This window comes from Primulina huaijiensis, unplaced genomic scaffold (genome assembly GCF_012295235.1).
Source record: "Primulina huaijiensis isolate GDHJ02 unplaced genomic scaffold, ASM1229523v2 scaffold32373_ERROPOS134592+, whole genome shotgun sequence".
Taxonomy (NCBI): Eukaryota; Viridiplantae; Streptophyta; class Magnoliopsida; order Lamiales; family Gesneriaceae; genus Primulina; species Primulina huaijiensis.
This window is the reverse complement of record NW_027357594.1, coordinates 21746-39907: the sequence shown is the minus strand read 5'-3', so window position 1 is coordinate 39907 and position 18162 is coordinate 21746. Positions and strand designations below refer to the sequence as shown.

At 34.1% G+C, this 18162-nt stretch overlaps 4 protein-coding genes and 1 pseudogene across 5 annotated transcripts; 1 reads left to right on the top strand and 4 right to left on the bottom strand.

Annotated features, from left to right (window-relative positions):
• Positions 1 to 513: 513 nt before the first annotated feature.
• LOC140968062 (RING-H2 finger protein ATL16-like) lies at positions 514 to 1923 on the bottom strand. The gene has a single exon (XM_073428906.1). The coding sequence runs from the start codon at positions 1604 to 1606 to the stop codon at positions 587 to 589; it is 1020 nt and encodes a 339-aa protein (XP_073285007.1). The 5' UTR covers positions 1607 to 1923; the 3' UTR covers positions 514 to 586.
• A 1757-nt stretch (positions 1924 to 3680) lies between these two features.
• LOC140968061 (1-aminocyclopropane-1-carboxylate oxidase homolog 1-like) lies at positions 3681 to 5098 on the bottom strand. Its single transcript, XM_073428905.1, has 3 exons — positions 4500 to 5098; positions 4089 to 4413; positions 3681 to 4001 (listed from the first exon to the last, which is right to left on the bottom strand). The coding sequence occupies exons 1-3, from the start codon at positions 5039 to 5041 to the stop codon at positions 3753 to 3755; spliced, it is 1116 nt and encodes a 371-aa protein (XP_073285006.1). The 5' UTR covers positions 5042 to 5098; the 3' UTR covers positions 3681 to 3752.
• Positions 5099 to 7160: 2062 nt separating this feature from the next.
• Positions 7161 to 7642, bottom strand: LOC140968059 (1-aminocyclopropane-1-carboxylate oxidase homolog 9-like). The gene is made up of 2 exons (XM_073428902.1): positions 7424 to 7642; positions 7161 to 7340 (listed from the first exon to the last, which is right to left on the bottom strand). The coding sequence occupies exons 1-2, from the start codon at positions 7640 to 7642 to the stop codon at positions 7161 to 7163; spliced, it is 399 nt and encodes a 132-aa protein (XP_073285003.1).
• Positions 7643 to 7970: 328 nt separating this feature from the next.
• Positions 7971 to 8989, bottom strand: LOC140968058 (1-aminocyclopropane-1-carboxylate oxidase homolog; annotated as a pseudogene).
• LOC140968063 (uncharacterized) lies at positions 8475 to 11782 on the top strand. Of its 2 annotated transcripts, XM_073428908.1 has the most exons (7): positions 8475 to 8614; positions 8721 to 8775; positions 8939 to 9065; positions 10449 to 10563; positions 10651 to 10740; positions 10840 to 10938; positions 11426 to 11782. In XM_073428908.1, the coding sequence occupies exons 3-7, from the start codon at positions 8998 to 9000 to the stop codon at positions 11528 to 11530; spliced, it is 477 nt and encodes a 158-aa protein (XP_073285009.1). In that variant the 5' UTR covers positions 8475 to 8614; positions 8721 to 8775; positions 8939 to 8997; the 3' UTR covers positions 11531 to 11782. The 2 variants fall into 2 exon arrangements, with proteins under 2 accessions (XP_073285009.1, XP_073285008.1); XM_073428907.1 differs by having other exon boundaries at positions 8611 to 8775.
• Positions 11783 to 18162: the final 6380 nt, after the last annotated feature.

The window sequence follows — 18162 nt, the reverse complement described above, 5'->3', positions numbered from 1 at the left end:
GTCTCACAAAAATTTTTGTGTTTTATTTATATACATTTTTAGGGATTGATATATTTAATGGCCCTCTTCAATTTATTCCCTCCACCCAAAAAAAAAAAATTACACTCAAATTTCAAAAAAAATCTCATTTTCACATAAATGGGACTAAATATCACTTTTTAGACAAAAACTTGTGTGAGATGGTCTCACATATCGTATTTTGTGAGACAGATAACTTATTTCGGTCATCCATGAAAAAATATTACTTTTTATGCTAAGAACATATCTTATTTGGGTCATCCATGAAAAAATATTACTTTTTATTCTAAAAATATATATTATTTGGGTCATCCATGAAAAAGTATTACTTTTTATGTTAAATATTACTTTTTATTGTGAATATCGATAGGGTTGACTGGTCTCACATATAAAGATTCGTGAGACCGTCTCACAAGAGACCTACTCTATTTTTTTATCTACACTCATCAAAACATATACGTTGGTAAAACGAAAAGTAATATGAAATATATATACGTAACTAGGAATCTCTAAAAAAATCTATTTTTTAAAAAAATTCATTATATACCTAAAAATAAAATAAAAGTATCTAGCCTAACTCCTCTGATTCAACTGGTTGAACCGCACTTCTTGAACCCCTACCATGCCCAAGAGAAAGGAACGATCTTTTAATTCTGCAACCTTCATTTGCACTTATAGTCTCACTACTTATTGAAGCGTCACCTTTCTGATTCATTATACGTTGAACAGCTAAATACAACTGCCTGTCATCTGCTGAATCCATGGAAAATGACCTTCGAAATGGCTGAAATACAGAGAATTGGTCGTCTTTCTGCCTACTTTCAATGCACTCATCTCCCATGCTTGAAACTTTCTTGGATTTCTTCCGCGAGAACTTGGGTTCGAACTTATCCGGTGAAGGGCTAATGGATAAAAACTCGCCTGAGTTCGAATTTTCTTGAATCCCATGTGGTGCTGGATTGGGATGGCTCTGTAGATCAGATCCTATTTCAATCACCACATAATCTTCATCCCTTCCTGTGAAGTTATCAGTGTATGGATTTGGATATCGAGGAGAAGGATATGTAGCAAGAATTTCGTGACTTGTAGGAGTGGCTGAAACGCTTGTTCTACAAAGTGGACAATTGGCGTTGTTTTGAAGCCAAACGTCTATACAATCAATGTGAAAGAAATGGCCGCAATTTGGGATGATTCTTAGCTGCTCTTCTTCCTGAAATTCAATCAAACAAACGACACATTCGCTAGAGTTTCGGACTGCTGGCTCTTTTCCATTTCTTTTGTTGAACTTGAAAACTGGGATTGATCTGATCGCAGCTTCGGTTAGCCCACGATTCTCGGGCACCGGAGAGCGAGACAGTAAGTGGTTTTCAGCACGGCGTCTTCTAGAGGATGAAAACCGGTCTAAAAGATCAATTTGGTGCCAATTCAAGCAACATTTGATCACAAAGACATAGTAGCCAACCAGCAAGAGAGCAGTCGTTAAAATGCCGATAATGGCAATCGCTAAAATAGGGAAGCCAGTATGTGAAGAAGACAAAGACGGAACAAAATGTGAGGATGGCGGACTTTGAATGGGAGGCAGTGACATGCTATCTCCACGAAAGGATTTTATTCAAGAAAATAAAATCAGTGGATTCAAAATTTTCCAGAGAAAAAAAAGTACGAAATATTAAGATGGAGTACTACAAATCATCCAAGACTCGAACATGTTACTTGCTCATAAATGATGGGGACAAGTTCGTCTACTTTGAAAAAAAAAATTTAAAAAGGAATCCCAGTTTGAATTTAAGAATGTAGTAATACTTGGAGGTGATTTTGTGTGGGGGAGAGAAAAGAAGATGGACGATACGAAGTTTGGACGTGTGAATGTATATATATTTAAGGTGGGAAAACAAAGATGTACCCAAAGAAAGTGGCGGATGGTTGGTTAAAAGGTATCTAACCTAAATCAGAAAAGAAATTTGGCAGCCAATAAATTTGTTACACAGATTTAAATTTGTATTGTCTCATATTCGAGGATTGTCCTCACTATACCAAGACTGGTTTTTCCAACGTGTTTATGTCTTCACTCACACACAACCTAAGATACTTTCTCGCAGGTCACCCATATCAGAATTACTCCAATTCAAGCCCCTAGCTTTGGAATTCTTATGTGTTAGAGCTCCCGAAAAGAATACGAACTTTCTTGATATGAATAGTACATATTAAATTTTTTAAGCACTCATCAACTGCAAATACTCATACCTGAACAGTTTTGAAATCTCTCCCCTCCTGGTGTGAGATCGATTCATTCATGTTCCCTTCGTCTATAAGTCTTCCAGGAGCCGCTTATTGTCCGTACTGCAACCTCATGACACCGACGATCACCTCTCACCTGAAAAAATTAACAAGTTCGAATTTGCTAGCTTGCTCTAGCAGTCGGTTCTTTTCTTTGTTTGTTTAAAGGAGAGAAGGGGCTTTAATTAGGGTAGCAAAACCTAGTCGGTAAGCCTAACAAAATTACAAAATTTTGTGATAAATCATATATGGTTAACATCCTTGAGTGAGTATGAAGTTGAGGAAAAAATATAAATATTCTAATCACAAAACCATCAACGGTTTGTAGGTTTCCGACCATTTTAAACCTTTTTTTACTTGTATTCTCCTTAATCACACACTAACTTCATCTTTTTGAAGTAGTAGCCAAGAAAATGCAACGAACGTCCAATCGGGTCCCAAACTAGAAATTCACCCGTCAATTACTCGATTGCATATATACACAAAAAGGCAAATTCCACGAATGAAAAAGAATTCCTAAAAAGTGATGAAAGTAGATATATGGGACAATGACAAAGGGATATTCAGCATGATTGGATGACAGGGTTGATTTCATCCGTAGGGTCAATACCCCATGATAGAATTAAGGATCTAAATTTAACTACACATATATGGGGTCCACTAATTTTTTTAAAATCATATATGTGTATGAATCTTGTCCATCTAAATCATGTGAGAGAGTGCCCCACATGTAGCATCGAAGCTACCGGATGACAGGGTGGCTAAATTGCTCATGTTCAAGCAAAATCTTCCGATTTTTTTTATACTTTATGAAAATTTTTAAATACCCACTGTAAATAGTAACTTTTTATTATAAATTATTTTTATGATGTCATTAGCTATTTTTATTCTTCAAAAGAATTTAATTATGTAGTTTCGCATTTATTTTATGTTCTCAAATTGTTGTGACATAGTCAAAGGTTGTGGCAGGCAAGAAAGCTGTATGTTTTGACGATATTTTGTTGGTACAAATTTTCCAAACTGCCTAGTGGGAATTGGGATGGACCGTCCATTTTCTTTGCTTCCAAAGTATATAATAAATGTTTTTTTTTTAGAAAAACATGAGAGATCATTTGTACTAGTTTTGTAAGTTTATTTGTAAAAAAATAAGAAATATTTTATTTGGTGAGATTGACTTGGTTCGATCGAGGAATCTTTTACTCTGGGAAACCCAAAGAAATAAAATCTTGATCAATATTTTCTGATCAATTACATATGTCTCTCTCCCACTTCAAGATTTTTAAAATCTCGTCATTCTTTTTATTTTTTATTATCTAAAATATGATAATTTTATAAAACTTTAACTCGAGAGGGGATTTTTTGGTTTAAGAACAAGTATCCTGGTTTTCAAACAACATCCGTAATATTTATTTTGACAATATACATACATCATTTCAGACAACATAAGTTGATAATTGTTAGAATTTATAATAATCTAGAGCACGATAATTGTCAAGTCCAGCGCTGAGGAACTTGGCTACATAATCACTTAATACAACGTCTCTGTATAAAGGTGGACTTTCTTGTGAGATTAGCTCTTTGATAGGCCCATAAATTTTGGCTTCGTTCAGAGGTCCAGAGAAGAAGCATGCAACAGAAATTCTTGGCCCAATCTCATTGGAAATTGCCCTATGTTCGTTGCTCCTGAACTTTCCATTTGATACCAACTATATATATGATAAATAATTAGAGATAAATTTCATGACCAAAAGCCACGATTATGTATGTATGTATGTATGTATGTACGTATGTACCTGGAGAAGATCCCCGATATTTACGACCAGAGCACCTCTCAATGGCTCAATATCGACCCATTGACCTTCATACATAACCTGGAGACCTGTCCTAATTTGGTTTTGCAGCAGAATAGTGAGGAATCCTGCATCAGAATGCTTGCCAGTTCCAATACTCAGTTCTGGCTCCGGGCATGCTGGATAGTAGTGGCAGTGCAGACGATGCCCTTTCGAGCATTCCATATTTTTCAAACAATCGGTTTGAAGTCCAAGAGCATCGGATAATAATCCCAGTAAGAGATTCCCCAATATTTCTACATGTTTGGAGTATTGAATAGCAGATTCCCTACAAATTGCAAACCATCATCATTCGGTAGATATTAGACCATGGAATCATATATTCCTTAACAAAAAGGGGGTGATCAAATTAACCTGCAAGAAGCTGGCAGTTCGTTTCGATCAGTGGGATGGTCAGGATCCGAAAACGAAAGGGTCAAAGTATCCCTCCAACTAGCAGTTCTTGATGTAAAAAGATCGTAGGTACTGCTAAATCTTACAGATTTTGTGTTGTCTCGCGTATAATACTTCTTTTTCTCCTCCGAATCTCTCTCGTTAAATTCGCGCACACCTTCAATCATCCCATCAAGAACAGGCAATGGAATCCCATGATTTATAACCTGGAAAAAACCCCATGTGACCGATGCAATTCTTGCTTCCTCGACGACCAGTTTCCGCCTGTCGGGATTCCGAATTTCACTGAGATCAATTACAGGAACCTGGACATTTGCCCGTTTATAAGTTGATGATTCCTGCAATAGCTCCTCATATGGCCTGATAAAAATCCTGGGAATTTTCTGTATTCCAGAATCTAACAGGCCCTTGACACCAGCTCTAGTTTCATCGAAAGCCTGGAGCATTTCCATTCTGTCATACTCCTGGTTACTTGTGGGGAATCCTGGTGTTACTCCTGCCATTAGATGTAATGGTAGAGCACTGTAAGATTAGTACCTGACAGCCTGGTGATCGTGTAACTGATTTATAGACATAATGGTCTATGTAAGTGAATTGAAGAGACAAGTTAAGATATACAGTTTAGTAAATCACATCAACGGTGGGCTGGCTACTTCGTCATAGCTGATGTCAAACAATTGACATTTGATATTGTCACGTGTTAAAATTCGTCTAAGCAATTGACTGGATCATATTTTCATCCATATATATGAGATTAGGACACACACACATATATATATATATATGTATATAACCATGAAAATCCGCAGTCGTTTTTTTCCTCTGAGTAAATCCGAAGGATCAACGCAGTAGTTTGGAAACTACGCTGACCAGATAAACTATATCTTACAATACATGTGTAACAAGTTCAAAACTGAGACGACAGAGACAAGAAGATATTGAACTCCCGATATATTAGTAGGAGCTCACTATATCTTATCATCCAAGCTACTCTTTGAGATCACCTGCAGGAGATATTATGTATTTAGTCTAATCAATAACTTTTTTTAAGATTTATTGTGGGAAATCAGTTTACTAATTTAACATTTTCTTAATTCCTGCAAGTGTATTTATAACAATTTTATTAAGTTATATTCTTGTTTTCTCACACTTACACAACCGAATTATATAAATAAAAAAGTAAAAAATATATTCTCATTCATTTAATTTGCATATTTTTTTTATGTTTGATCATGTTATAGATCAAATTACGATATTAATCCGCTAACTTATATTTTTTTCAAATTTAATCTTTTTCATCTGAATGACATTACAACATTACAACGTCGGCATTAGAGATCTATGATAATTTTTAAACAATATATGAACACGACGATTAAAAAAAAATTTTAAACTGTTCGTCTTACATATAAAATAAATTTATCACGACAGAGATATATTTAATTCGCATTGATTATCTGATCTGGTAACTTGACACATCATAGTAGTGGTTTAAATAACACATTTATTAATAGGTATTTACGGCACTTTGCTATGAATATTTTATTTCAAGTCGTTGCCGCCATTTTTGAAATAACACGTAAAGATAAGGATATAAACAAGGGGGAAGTTAGTGAAAAATCCTCAATCAAAATATTTTTTTGGATTCACTTCCTATCCACAAAATTGTGGTACTATGGCATACAAATTGTGGTACACTTCATGTAGAAATGTGATACTAAAAAAATATCCAAAGACTGAACAAAAAAAAACGACGGCGGGAGACTGAAAGCCAATTTCCTTTATAAACAATAAGGTGTGAGAAATAGTTATCTCTGACACATAATTTGGAAGATTATAGCTATTCCACCAAAAAGACAAATATATATTTTATTACGCTATTATTTTAGGACAATGACAATTCATTAATTTTCTGGGTCGAACTGGATAAGCCCATTAAATTTAGGACAATGACAATTTATATATTTTTTGATTTCCCTTCATTGTGTGATCATATCTAGAAATTTATTTTTTAGTTGCAGTTTTATTTTTCTTTAAAATCCTTTGTTTTTAATGTATTTATTGGCATAAAAAACTATAATTTACAATCAAATTGGAATTCTTAGAAGGTAGAATTTTATTATTTTTTACTCAAGTTGGTACTTTTATACTTGATACGTCAACATTTACAAAATTTGTGCAAATAATATGGTATAAAATTGACAATATTAAAAAGTTGAACTTTAGACCCATGTTCCTTCAATTAGTGTTATGGTACAATTTGCAAATATCGGGATGACTCAGTATTTAAAAAGGTGTGATAACAAGCCCAAAATGTATTTATCTAATCTCATCCATTCAAAATAGAAAAAAATCCAATAGTCCAAAGTCCAACAATACGAAAGAACGGTTTTAAATTCAAGGTACCAGTGATGGGATATCAACACTTTCAAGATGTCACGTGATATGATACAATTTAGAGTCGAATTTTCCAGATCGTACAAAACAAGAAACAAGAAACAGATGTCATTCATTGCACCCAAATACTGTTAGACGACAGGCAGATCTTGAAACGTCGATTTATAACCTGAAATCTAATAAAGCAGAAGTCCCAACTAGACATTTTGTATTGTAGTGCAGTGATTACTCTTGGACTGTTGTTGCCCTGTATTTTTGAGGGTTCTCTTCAGACAGCAGTTCTTTGATGGGTCCATATAGTTTTGATGATGGCATCAAACCAGTAGTAAAGAAGCATGCCACAGATACTCTTGGGCAGCAAGATTCGCTGTGTTGCCCGCTTTTAAACTTGTCATTTGACATCAGCTGTTAAAAACATTCGAGATTACAGTAAATTAGCACGGGGATACAACCACGGGAATAAGGCAAAGTAGTAGAAAGAAAAGTGCCTGTAAAAGGTCTCCAATATTGTTGATTACTATAGCTCCTGGCACAAGGGTAATATCAATCAACTGATCATGACAAAGCACTTGGAAGCCTCCTATGTTGACAATGTTGTCTTGAAGTAGAACAGTGAGAAAGTCGTAGTCAGCATGTTTGCTTGCTCCTAAGGTCAACTCAGGGTCAGGGCATACAGGGTAATAGTGATACAAGATGGCTAGCCCCATCTGAACAACATGTGTTGTTCAGATCTGAACTAGGGTCGAGACCGAGAGCCTTCGATAGTAGATCTACTAACAAAAGTCGACCCATCTTTTTCACATGCTTGGAATGTTCAATGTCAAAAGAATAACTGAGGAGACCGCTCAATTCTTAAGCCTTTAAAATATTTATTATCGACGGAGGTTTTGTTTTTCTCTCAAATTAAACTCTGCCGTGGACATAGATTTTATATTCTTGACCAATATTCTAAAACTCAAATCTTTTAAATCGACCAACTGTGTAATTCTTCTACGTTGACTCGATGCCTTTGCATCTGCTATACAACAAAATCGATCAACTGTAATTCTTCCAATCTATATACGAACCATGTACAATTTCCACGCTACTATAATCCTTTATCTTTCTCCAAATATGGCTTCGAGTACCAAAACTGAAATAATCGTATCATTAAAAATATGCTTCCAGTAAAAAATTATACTAAAAAATATTAGTTTTTTTTTTTGTTGAAAAATTACCTGCATGCCTCTTGAAATTCTTCTGGATTTAGAATCGGAGGAGCCATATTGCAGCAAGTAGTATCCCTCCAATTAGCCGATGCAGCTCTGTACAGATAAAAATTACTGTTGTACGCCACTGTTTTCATCCCGTCTCTTGTATACCACTACTCTTTTTTCACTTCCATTATCCTGCTCATAAAACCTCCTATCCCAGCCAGCATTTCATCCAAAACACTCACTCCAGTCCCATGATTAATCACTTGAAAGAAACCCCAAGTCACAGATGCATCACGGATTCTGTCTACTATATTTTTTCGACGAAGCAGGTCATTTTCGATCCCATCAAGATCCAAAACTGGGATACTGAATCCAGGATTGATGGTGGGATTGGAGTCCTTTTGAAATTTATCTGGTGGAGAAAAGAAAATTCGAGGGACTTTTGTGATTCCGACATCACCTAGTCCCTTCACACCAGCTTTGGTTCATCAAATGCTTTCAGCTCGCTTATTCTGTCGAAATTATTTTCATTTTTGGAGTAATTCCAACTATTAATTGAGATTTATCCATGGCCTTTATTCATCTACAGGACGAGATTGTTGGATATTTAGATATGTGTATGAAGTCAACGACCAAGAAAACAAGTAAAATATGAAATAAGTCAAATTCTGAGAAAAGAAATGGAATTATTAATATTAATATTAATATTAATATCTGCATATAGACATTACCTTTATTAAGTTACATCAATATACACCTTCTGAATCTAGATCTCTTTTTCCCTTTACACCGTTTCCCGGTTTTCAGCACACACACGCAACGGAGAGGGATAAAGCGGAAGAGCAAAGGGCTGGGCATTGTGAAAGATGGGTTTCTTTTCTTTTCTTGGAAGACTGCTCTTTGCTTCCATCTTCATCCTATCTGCGTGGCAAATGTAACCCAATTCGCTCTTGCTTTTTCAGTGTTCTCCTTTCTTTATGTGTAACTAGATCTGTTATAGATGTGTGCACGTGTTTGTGTGTGGGCATGCTAATAATTTGAAGCTCGACATTTTTTGTACGGCATTGGCTCATAGTTTCAGATCTACCCTTTTTTGTTTGCCGGAGAAATTTGCTAAATCGTTTGTGAATCAGAGAAGATGAAATAAACAAAATATAGCTTCTTGATTTTGTTCGTCCTTGATAGGCATGATTTTATTGGACCTTGAGTTTTCGAGTTTTTCATTTGTGGTTTCCAGGCTTAATTGATTTTAAGTGGTGAGGGCTGTTTCTGTTTCGTACTGTAGAAAATGAAAATAAGGGGCCAAGATTACATTTTTACGGAACTTTTGCTTAGAAATTGTTGTTGTTAGCAAGAAATAGGGCCTCAGCTTACTTTGATATTTTCTACATGAACTTGTGGTACTTGTAATTGTTTCAGTGAGCAATGCATAGAACGTTAGTGATTAGTTTTTGATTGGATAACTATATGTTTTATGAGCAATGCATAGTAATGTTGATCCTTAGTATGATAATGAAACTTCATGTTCGCATACACAAGGTATTCTGGAGTAGATTTACAAATGAACATTTGCTGAACTACTTTTGCCGTCATTCTTTCATAGAGTTAACTGATGGTAATTTGAAGATATTCTTGTTTCTAATGAGCCGGCAATGAAATGAGCAACCTTTACCATTTGATTTCCTTAGTTCATTTAGCCTAATACATGTGTTTTCTATCTATCACAACTCACCTGTATCACCTTCTTGACATGATAAATTGTCAAGAATCAAATTAAGTGGACAGCGAGATATTAAAGCTGATATGGTGGGATCTTAAATCTGAAATGTGGAAAATTGTATTTGGCATTGAAGGAAGAACTTTAGATTGTCCAGACAAAACCAAAATGTGGAGATTTCGGCTAAAAATAAGAATGGATGAAAAGAGAACTTGGGTGGGTTACTCTTCCAATATTACTGACAACTTTTAACATTTGGAATTAGAATAATCTAATTAAGTTCTATAGACTTGCCATCAATATTTCTAACATTGACCATACTTGTTTGTGAACCAGTCAAGTATCCAAACATATTAAGATTTTCAAAGTCTGATTGCTTACCCAGATTGTCAAACTAATGGAGGCTAGTTTTTGACATATTTTTTTTACACGCTTTCTGTTTGTCTGTATGGTTGTGAGCACCCAAGTCATATTTTTAGTTTAAACCTTTAAAGAAAGACGTGTGGTTGTGTTGTTTTCGATGTAAATCATCGACCATCCTGTTTCATAACATTATATTGTGTTGCCTTCTACTGATATGGCTTGCTTGTATTATTGTAGGTTCAATGAATTTGGAGACGATGGTGGACCTGCAGCTAAAGAATGGGCTCCCAAGCTGCATTTTGTCAAGAAGTTTGTTGATAACAGAATCGGGAAAAACAATTTGCATGTTGATGTAAAGGATCCTGTATTCTAGATATTTTTTTCTCCCCCGGAGTGCAAAATTATTTTTTCCTCATGTTCTATGTTGTACGTTTTGCAGTCCAAGACTTTTGTTGCTGCCTGTATTTTCTTGAAGGGGTTAGGAGGTCTTTTATTTGTGCTTGGCAGTGGTTTTGGTGCTTTTCTTCTGGTATGAACTCACTTCAATATTCCTATGCCTTCCTCGATACCAAACTTGTTAACTCATCGTTACCAATACATTTAAGTTCTTTTTTGTTGAATCCTGCAGATATTGTACTTGGTTTTGACAGCACCTATGTTGTATGACTTTTACAACTACGATGTTGGTGAGCCGGAATTTATCAGGCTCTTGCATGAGTTCCTCCAGGTAATGTCGAAACCTTCAAACTCAAATAAAGGATTTCGTGTCATGCTAAGCTGGTATACCTCACCCACGTAACATATCAACGAAAAAAACTTGATGGGGATTATTGGACTCAATCAAGCAAATGAATTCTTAGTCAAATCTTAGGATATGCTCAAATTCAATGTCTAATGGTCCTCGTAAACACCAGTCCTTCAAAATTAGACAGGATAATATTCACGCTGGCATAGTCTAGAGCTGCATTATCACGCTTTTGATCAAACTTTCTGCTGTAATTTTACCTCCTTGTCTGCTTTCTGATACACTTGCATTTTAATTGACACAAAGACTAACTCGACACCCTTTCGAGTCTGATCTTGAACTTCAGTTATTCTGATATATAATGAAATTTTGTATTTGAATACCTGTTTCCATCCTCTCTTACTCTATGGGGTTGACCATTTCATTATAGTTTCAGTTTGAATAATTTTGGTTTACATTTTGGTGTCAGTGTGTGGCATTTGTCGGTGCACTACTATATTTCCTAGGAATGAAGAACTCTATCCCGAGGAAGAAGCAACCACAGAAAAAGGCCCCCAAACCCAAGACAGCTTAAATCTTAAGATTTGAATTAGATTGTTTTAGTTTTTAAGATTAAGAATTTTATTTATTTATTTATTTATTTTCAGTTGACTTCCACATTTTCACCAATATTTGATGCCGTGGTCTATTCTTTTTTTTTTTTTTTTTTTTTTTTTTTTTAATTTATTTTATTTTTTATTGACGATAGAATCGATTATCCCAGACGCCATCAAGATCTGTTTGAATGTTATTTATTTTTTGGCATTGCATTTTAATTGGATTTTTCCTCTATTATTCTGGTTATTGCATGATTATCGAATACAACTATTTTATTATTTATTAATATAATAAAAATTTTGTCCCAAACCTTTCTCATGTATTTTTCAATTTCATCCCTATAACCAATTGAAAATAGGTGTGGTAGTTTATTTGGATGGAAAATTGAATAGAAAGAAAGGAAGATTTAATTAAAAGTTTGTGATATATTTTCCCATTGAAAAATGATCCGAGCCACCCGAATTCCCGCATACCTTTTTCCCGCTCTACTTCCTCTTCGCCAACTCCTCTCCTCTGCGCGTTGCGGCCATCAGAGCCGTGAAATAATCCGGCAAAGTCACGCCTATATCCAGCTGGCTCATATACAGCTCAACCCTCGACGACGTAAGCATGTCTCCTGGCTAGTATCAGCCCGCGGCATGGCCAGTTAAGGTCGGCATTTTCAATTCAACAATTGGCAATCATTGGGCCCACGTTTTCCTTTTTGAGTGGTCTCACCTTCTGTCGGAATAACAGGTTTCTCCGGGTTCGATCCCCTCCCCCGCATGAGTTTTAATTAAAAAAAATAATAAAAAAAAATAAACAAAGATCTCAAAATTCGATTGAATTATTATATTTTTCTCCCCTTAATTCTATTACCCGGAGAAAAATAAGGCATTAAAATATTCAATTTCGTATTCCCCGAACTCTTGTTGATTGATTGATTCTCTCCTTTTACATATTCCTTCTTGATTGAATATGTACATATTCCTATAATTCCAAATTTTCTATAATTTGGGAAAAGTTAATTAGTAAAAATCAACATAATTATACCGAACACATCAGAACTAATTAATGTTTTCAATTATATTTTTAGTGAATTAAAGTAATTATGAAGTTTAAGATAAAATTTCCACGTGAGAATATTACAGCCGTAGATCTCGATGACTCATTTATTTATTATATAATATAATATATAAAGGTGAACGGACGTTATCCACGGATGCATGTAATCATGTAAAAAGGGGAACCGTTACTATCTGAGGGAATATTCCGTTGTTTCGGAAAATATCATGGTCAAAGACTCAAAGCAAAATTATTCCTTCCCGTTGGAAAGTTGTTCTCTTAGCTCGGCGCTATCAACTAACAGCTCATTGGTTTTTCCAGCTAAGTAAATTATACATATTTTACATTATAATTTATATTTTTTTGACCAAATATAAATTTTCTATTTTCTAAAATTGATCATATGCTTAAAAAAAAATCATATTTGGCGATTTTGTGAAATCAAATTTCGAATTATTTACTGAAAGATAGAAATAGATATACTGTTGTAATTTTTTTAAAGAAACATATGGAAAGGAAAATAGTATTTTTTTTGTGAGACGGTTTCATCCATTTTTATTAATGAGATTAATTGACATATTCTACCCTTATCATTATGAAAATTATAATTTTTCATGAGTTAATTCTGATAAAAAAATCTATTTCATAAAATTTAATTATGAAACGATCTGACGATAATTTTTTGTGAATGACGAAATATGCTTCGCGAAAATTGTCGGAATCCACATTTATTTTATTTTGTTTAGAATAATTGGCTTCGTCTAAGGCACAGAAAGAGTCAACCAAGCCACATCCTTTATCTTTGACCGAAAGTAAATTACGGATTTCGCCCAAGCGTGTCCTCCACGAGCCCCGTATTTATAACCACCCAACGCCCGATTCCAGCTCAACCCATTTCTCTCTCGACTATTCAATCTCTCTCACCGATTTACATCCCAATCGGATTTAATATGACTGATATCAGGAAAGGGAATCTGTCGGCGCATCGCAAATCTACCCGTTTGCAGAGGAGTGCACCCGCGTCTATAAAGATCGCTCCGGCGATGGAGTGGAACGTGGCCATACCTCTCTTATCGCCGTTGATTCTGTCGCCTGTGTCGAATAATCTGACCGATGAGAGGAAGTCATGCTCTGATCGTAAAAACGAAGCGCCGGCGCCGGCTGGGAATACGTCTGTGGTTATGAAGAAATGGCAGCACCCGGCGCAGCCGTTCGGTTATGAGCCGGTTCCGCTTTTGCCGTTTGTGTGTGCCGGAAATTTAGATAGATGACGATATCCTTTTTCTAGGTTTTTTTCTTGTCAATAATGTATATTCATAGATTTTTATGAGATGTGATTGGTGGATTTAGTTTCACAATATTACAATTTTGAGAACATAATTAGAATTATATTTATTTTATTTAAGTTGTTGATTTAAAATATCAGTTAAGATTTTGATGAAAGTGAACCTCGCTGGCAAAAACTTCTGTTTTACTACTTAAAGTTTAAAATTTTATCGTAATGATCGTTCAGGTTAAAAGTATTACTTTTAATGATAATTATGAATAATATTTTTGATCTGATCGCTCATGTAATCAAGTTTTTGAGTAGATAGCCGAAACATCAACAGCTAGGCAAGTGAAAGTTATCTTCCAATTAAAAAAAATTGTAAAAGGTGGCATAGTCTAGCTGAACGATTTTTACCTTAATCAGTCCGACATTCGACGCATTCAAGTCGCGCTCGTATGCTTACACAAAAGTCGAGCTTTTTCGATTCGAATCGAGCCCGTTATTTGCATTGACCTATCATTTTTACATTTTATGCTCTTCTAATCCAACAGATGTAATGTATCTTCATACATATCTCGTGTTTTCTCGAAACTGATTATTTATATCTAATACGACAAACTTTTTGTGAGCACAAATCAGCTCGTCGAAAAGATTTAAAAACCAATCATTCACAACAACTGTCCATTGATAAAATATTATGGAAGAGTTGAAAAGATAAGTAATCTATTTTACAAATTGAATGGATTATGTCTAGTACATATGCGTTGAAGGTAATTAAAAAAAAAGCTTAGGAGTTGTATGAGAAGAAAGTTTCATTCATGGACGGTTTTGAACGAGAAAAAAAGGTGAAAGATCTTTTTTTCGACTTTGACTATCTCACTCCCATTGTTACCACTTCAATTTTTCAACCTAATCTCATCTCTCACCCCCAACGTTTGTTCAATTTGTATATATGCTGATCTGTAGTTCAATAAAGGATAAGGAGTAATATTTTTTTTAGTTTGGCTCCAAACGAATAAAAGTAAATTTGAAGTTCTTTCAAAGATAAGCCCGACAGAATTTGAGGTGTGGGCAGTAGGGGTGGGTACGGTACGGTATACCGTACCGAACTACGGTACCGTAAATATCGGTATGGAATTTTTCCATACCGATACCGATACCGAATGTTCGATATGAAAAAGTTCATACCGGATATCGTACCGACACCGAAAATTTTGTCGGTATACCGAACTTAAATTTTAAAAAAATAATAATAAAAAAAATTATTTTCAGTATTTCGGTATATACCGAAATACCGAAAAAAAATATTTACTTACCGATACCGATACCGAAAATATACCGTACCGAAATTTTCGGTATATTGATTTTTTCGGTAATTTCGGTATTTTTTGGGTACGGTATTTCGATATTTCGATATTTCGGTATATTTTCCCAGCCTTAGTGGGCAGTTGAATATTTTTAATCATAAAATAAGTGATGGTTGTCTTTTGGACGTGGAGAAAATTATAAAATCAGTTTGGATTTTTTTTTTTTTATATATAACATCAAAATGAGAAAAATTAAAAAAACGATTAATGGTGGGTCTGCACATAGAAATATAACAAGAGCTGGTATCTTTTACTTGGCTGGTGTTTTCATATTGGAAGGTTGAGTGTTTTAATGGAATATGGTTTGATCATTTCCGTGTGGTCAAAATTTGTGACGGTTGAAAGGACATCAATGAGGTTATTGAATTTATAAATTCATTGCTGAATTTTTCGTATTTGACACAGTGCTAAGTATTATTGTGGAAAAAGACACACGATATAATATGCAAACCAATTATTGTGAATATTGATGAAGTGATATTCGTCTATTAGATGTATAATTTTTTTATGTTTTATCAAATACTATAAATGAATATCACATCATCGATGCTCGTAAAAATATACATAAAAAATGTACATCATATCATTATATATATATATATATATATATGTGTGTGTACACTTGGTTTCTACATAATCATATGATTTAATTATTTGAAGAGAGAGAAAATATTCCAAAAAAAATTATAAGAATTTTCCATCAAATTTCATAAATTTTGAGATAAAACAGGGAGAAGTTGAAGAAAAAATAGGAAGAAAATGTTGAGAAGTCTACTCTAAGAATGTAAATTATCTAAGCCGCACTTGAGCTGCTCGGATCTTGGCTCAATAAAAAGATCGTTGAAGATCGTTCGTTAAGCTTATTGAGTCGAGCTCAAAAATTTTATCGAGTCAAGCTTAAATTCAAGGATATTCGAGTCTTAAGCTTGCGAGCCTGTTCGTAAGCTCGACTAGTTTATTTTGTCTTGAGTGTGCAATTAACTTGCATTGTCTTACATCGAAATTTGATTGTAAAAGAATTTATTGAAAACATATAAAATGAGAAACATCTCCCTTAAATTCTTATATCTTAATCAGTCTTTTAGTGTAATAATGCTTGGCTAGCTTGAAAACGAGCTTATTTAACGAGCCAACTTACCAAGTCGAACTCGAGTTAAACTCATTAAATATGATAAACGAGCTATTCACGAGTCGAACTCGAGCTGTTCACGAGATCAATTATATTAAAATAAGTCAAGCTCGAGCCTCTTTTTAAAAGCTCGAATCGAGCTCGAACCTATATATTTTAAATGAGTCGAGCTTGAGCTTGATACAGTTCGAATNTATATATATATATATATATATATATATATATAAGTATTATTCATGAGGATAACAACTACCAAACCCTAATCTTTTACTATTATTAAGAATATCTATAATAGAGACAAAAGTGGTGTCTTGATCTGTTTTTGACTCTTCCGATTTTGTCTTTATGTGATATCAATATTACACTTTTGTTTTTATTTTTTAAAATTTCGACAAACACTTTTTTTTTTATTTTTTTTAATTACAACAATTCACATATCTTCAGTTTTTTTGCCTAAATATTATTAATAATTGACATAGCTAGCGAGGTTAGATTAATCGGGCTTTCTTTTACCCGAATTTTCGTTATGGGCTTCTTTTAAGTTGGTATGGGCATGTATATTTATCAAGAAGCGCCTAAATTAGCCCATTATTATACAAATGATTCAAGTCCAATATGCACATTCCCACGCTCTCCCATAACCGCTGCAAATATGGTATCAGAAAATAACGTTGTTTTAATTTTCTAAACCAAGTTTTCACGATTCGCACATTAATTTTTATCAATTGGAAGAGATAAAAAGGTAACCTTATGACCAATTAATTAGTTATTTAGTCACCGAAATAATTGATTTCGGAAAACTCGAGTTTCATTTGGATAGATGGATTTAAAGTAAATGTGTATGATTTGACAATAAATTTTAAATGACATATATCCTAATATCAAGTCAAATGACAGACTTTAAATTTTGTTTACCATATCCATAAAGGGATAAACCCCAAACCCCACCAAGCCCTTGAGGCAGTTTAGGTAGAATATATATTTAGTGTCCAGTGGATTTGTTTTCATGCAATCGATATATACAATGACGATGTCTACTTTGTTCTCCACTTAGACCACGTTCTTTGTAACCGTTGAAACACAGGTGTGACAAGAAGTTGGTTGTTTTGTCTTCGGACATCCAAATCACCTTTCGATTTATTTGCTATATCCGCCGCCTCTTTTAATTTGTCTTTCACCTAAACCAAAATACCAATTCCAAATATATTATATATATAGTTTTTTTATATGTTGCATATTCATGTTATCACATATGATATGACATCATCATATTGAATGTGATGAAAAATAAAAAAATTGCACATCTAATAGGTGAGCGATATCTAATCGATGTTCACATAAGTATCACGCATAATTTGTCTAGTGTTGAATAATTTTTGATTAGGCAACATCACACACATATACAAACACACAAACACACACATAAAATTTTGATGTATACTACAATAGTTTTTCCCATAAAATCTATGAATGGTAATGGATCTTAAAGGTTCATATCGACTTGTGTATGTTGCTGCACTTTTACGTTCATTGATTTTCTAAATCTGTCGAGAAAATCTTTTGGCTGCTTTTAATTGGAAAAAGTCGCATTTGTCAGTCCTACAAATGGATTTTGGACACATTTTCCCATTCAAAACACATTGGGGATTATTTCACTACGGACAAAAATTCAAAAGTAAAACCATAGAGTAGGTATTATACAAAACCGTCTCAGAGAGCTATATTGGATAAACAAATTGATCATGTCCGTGTACATCTAAAGTGAAAAGTAAATTGATATAAAAAAATAATATTTTTTC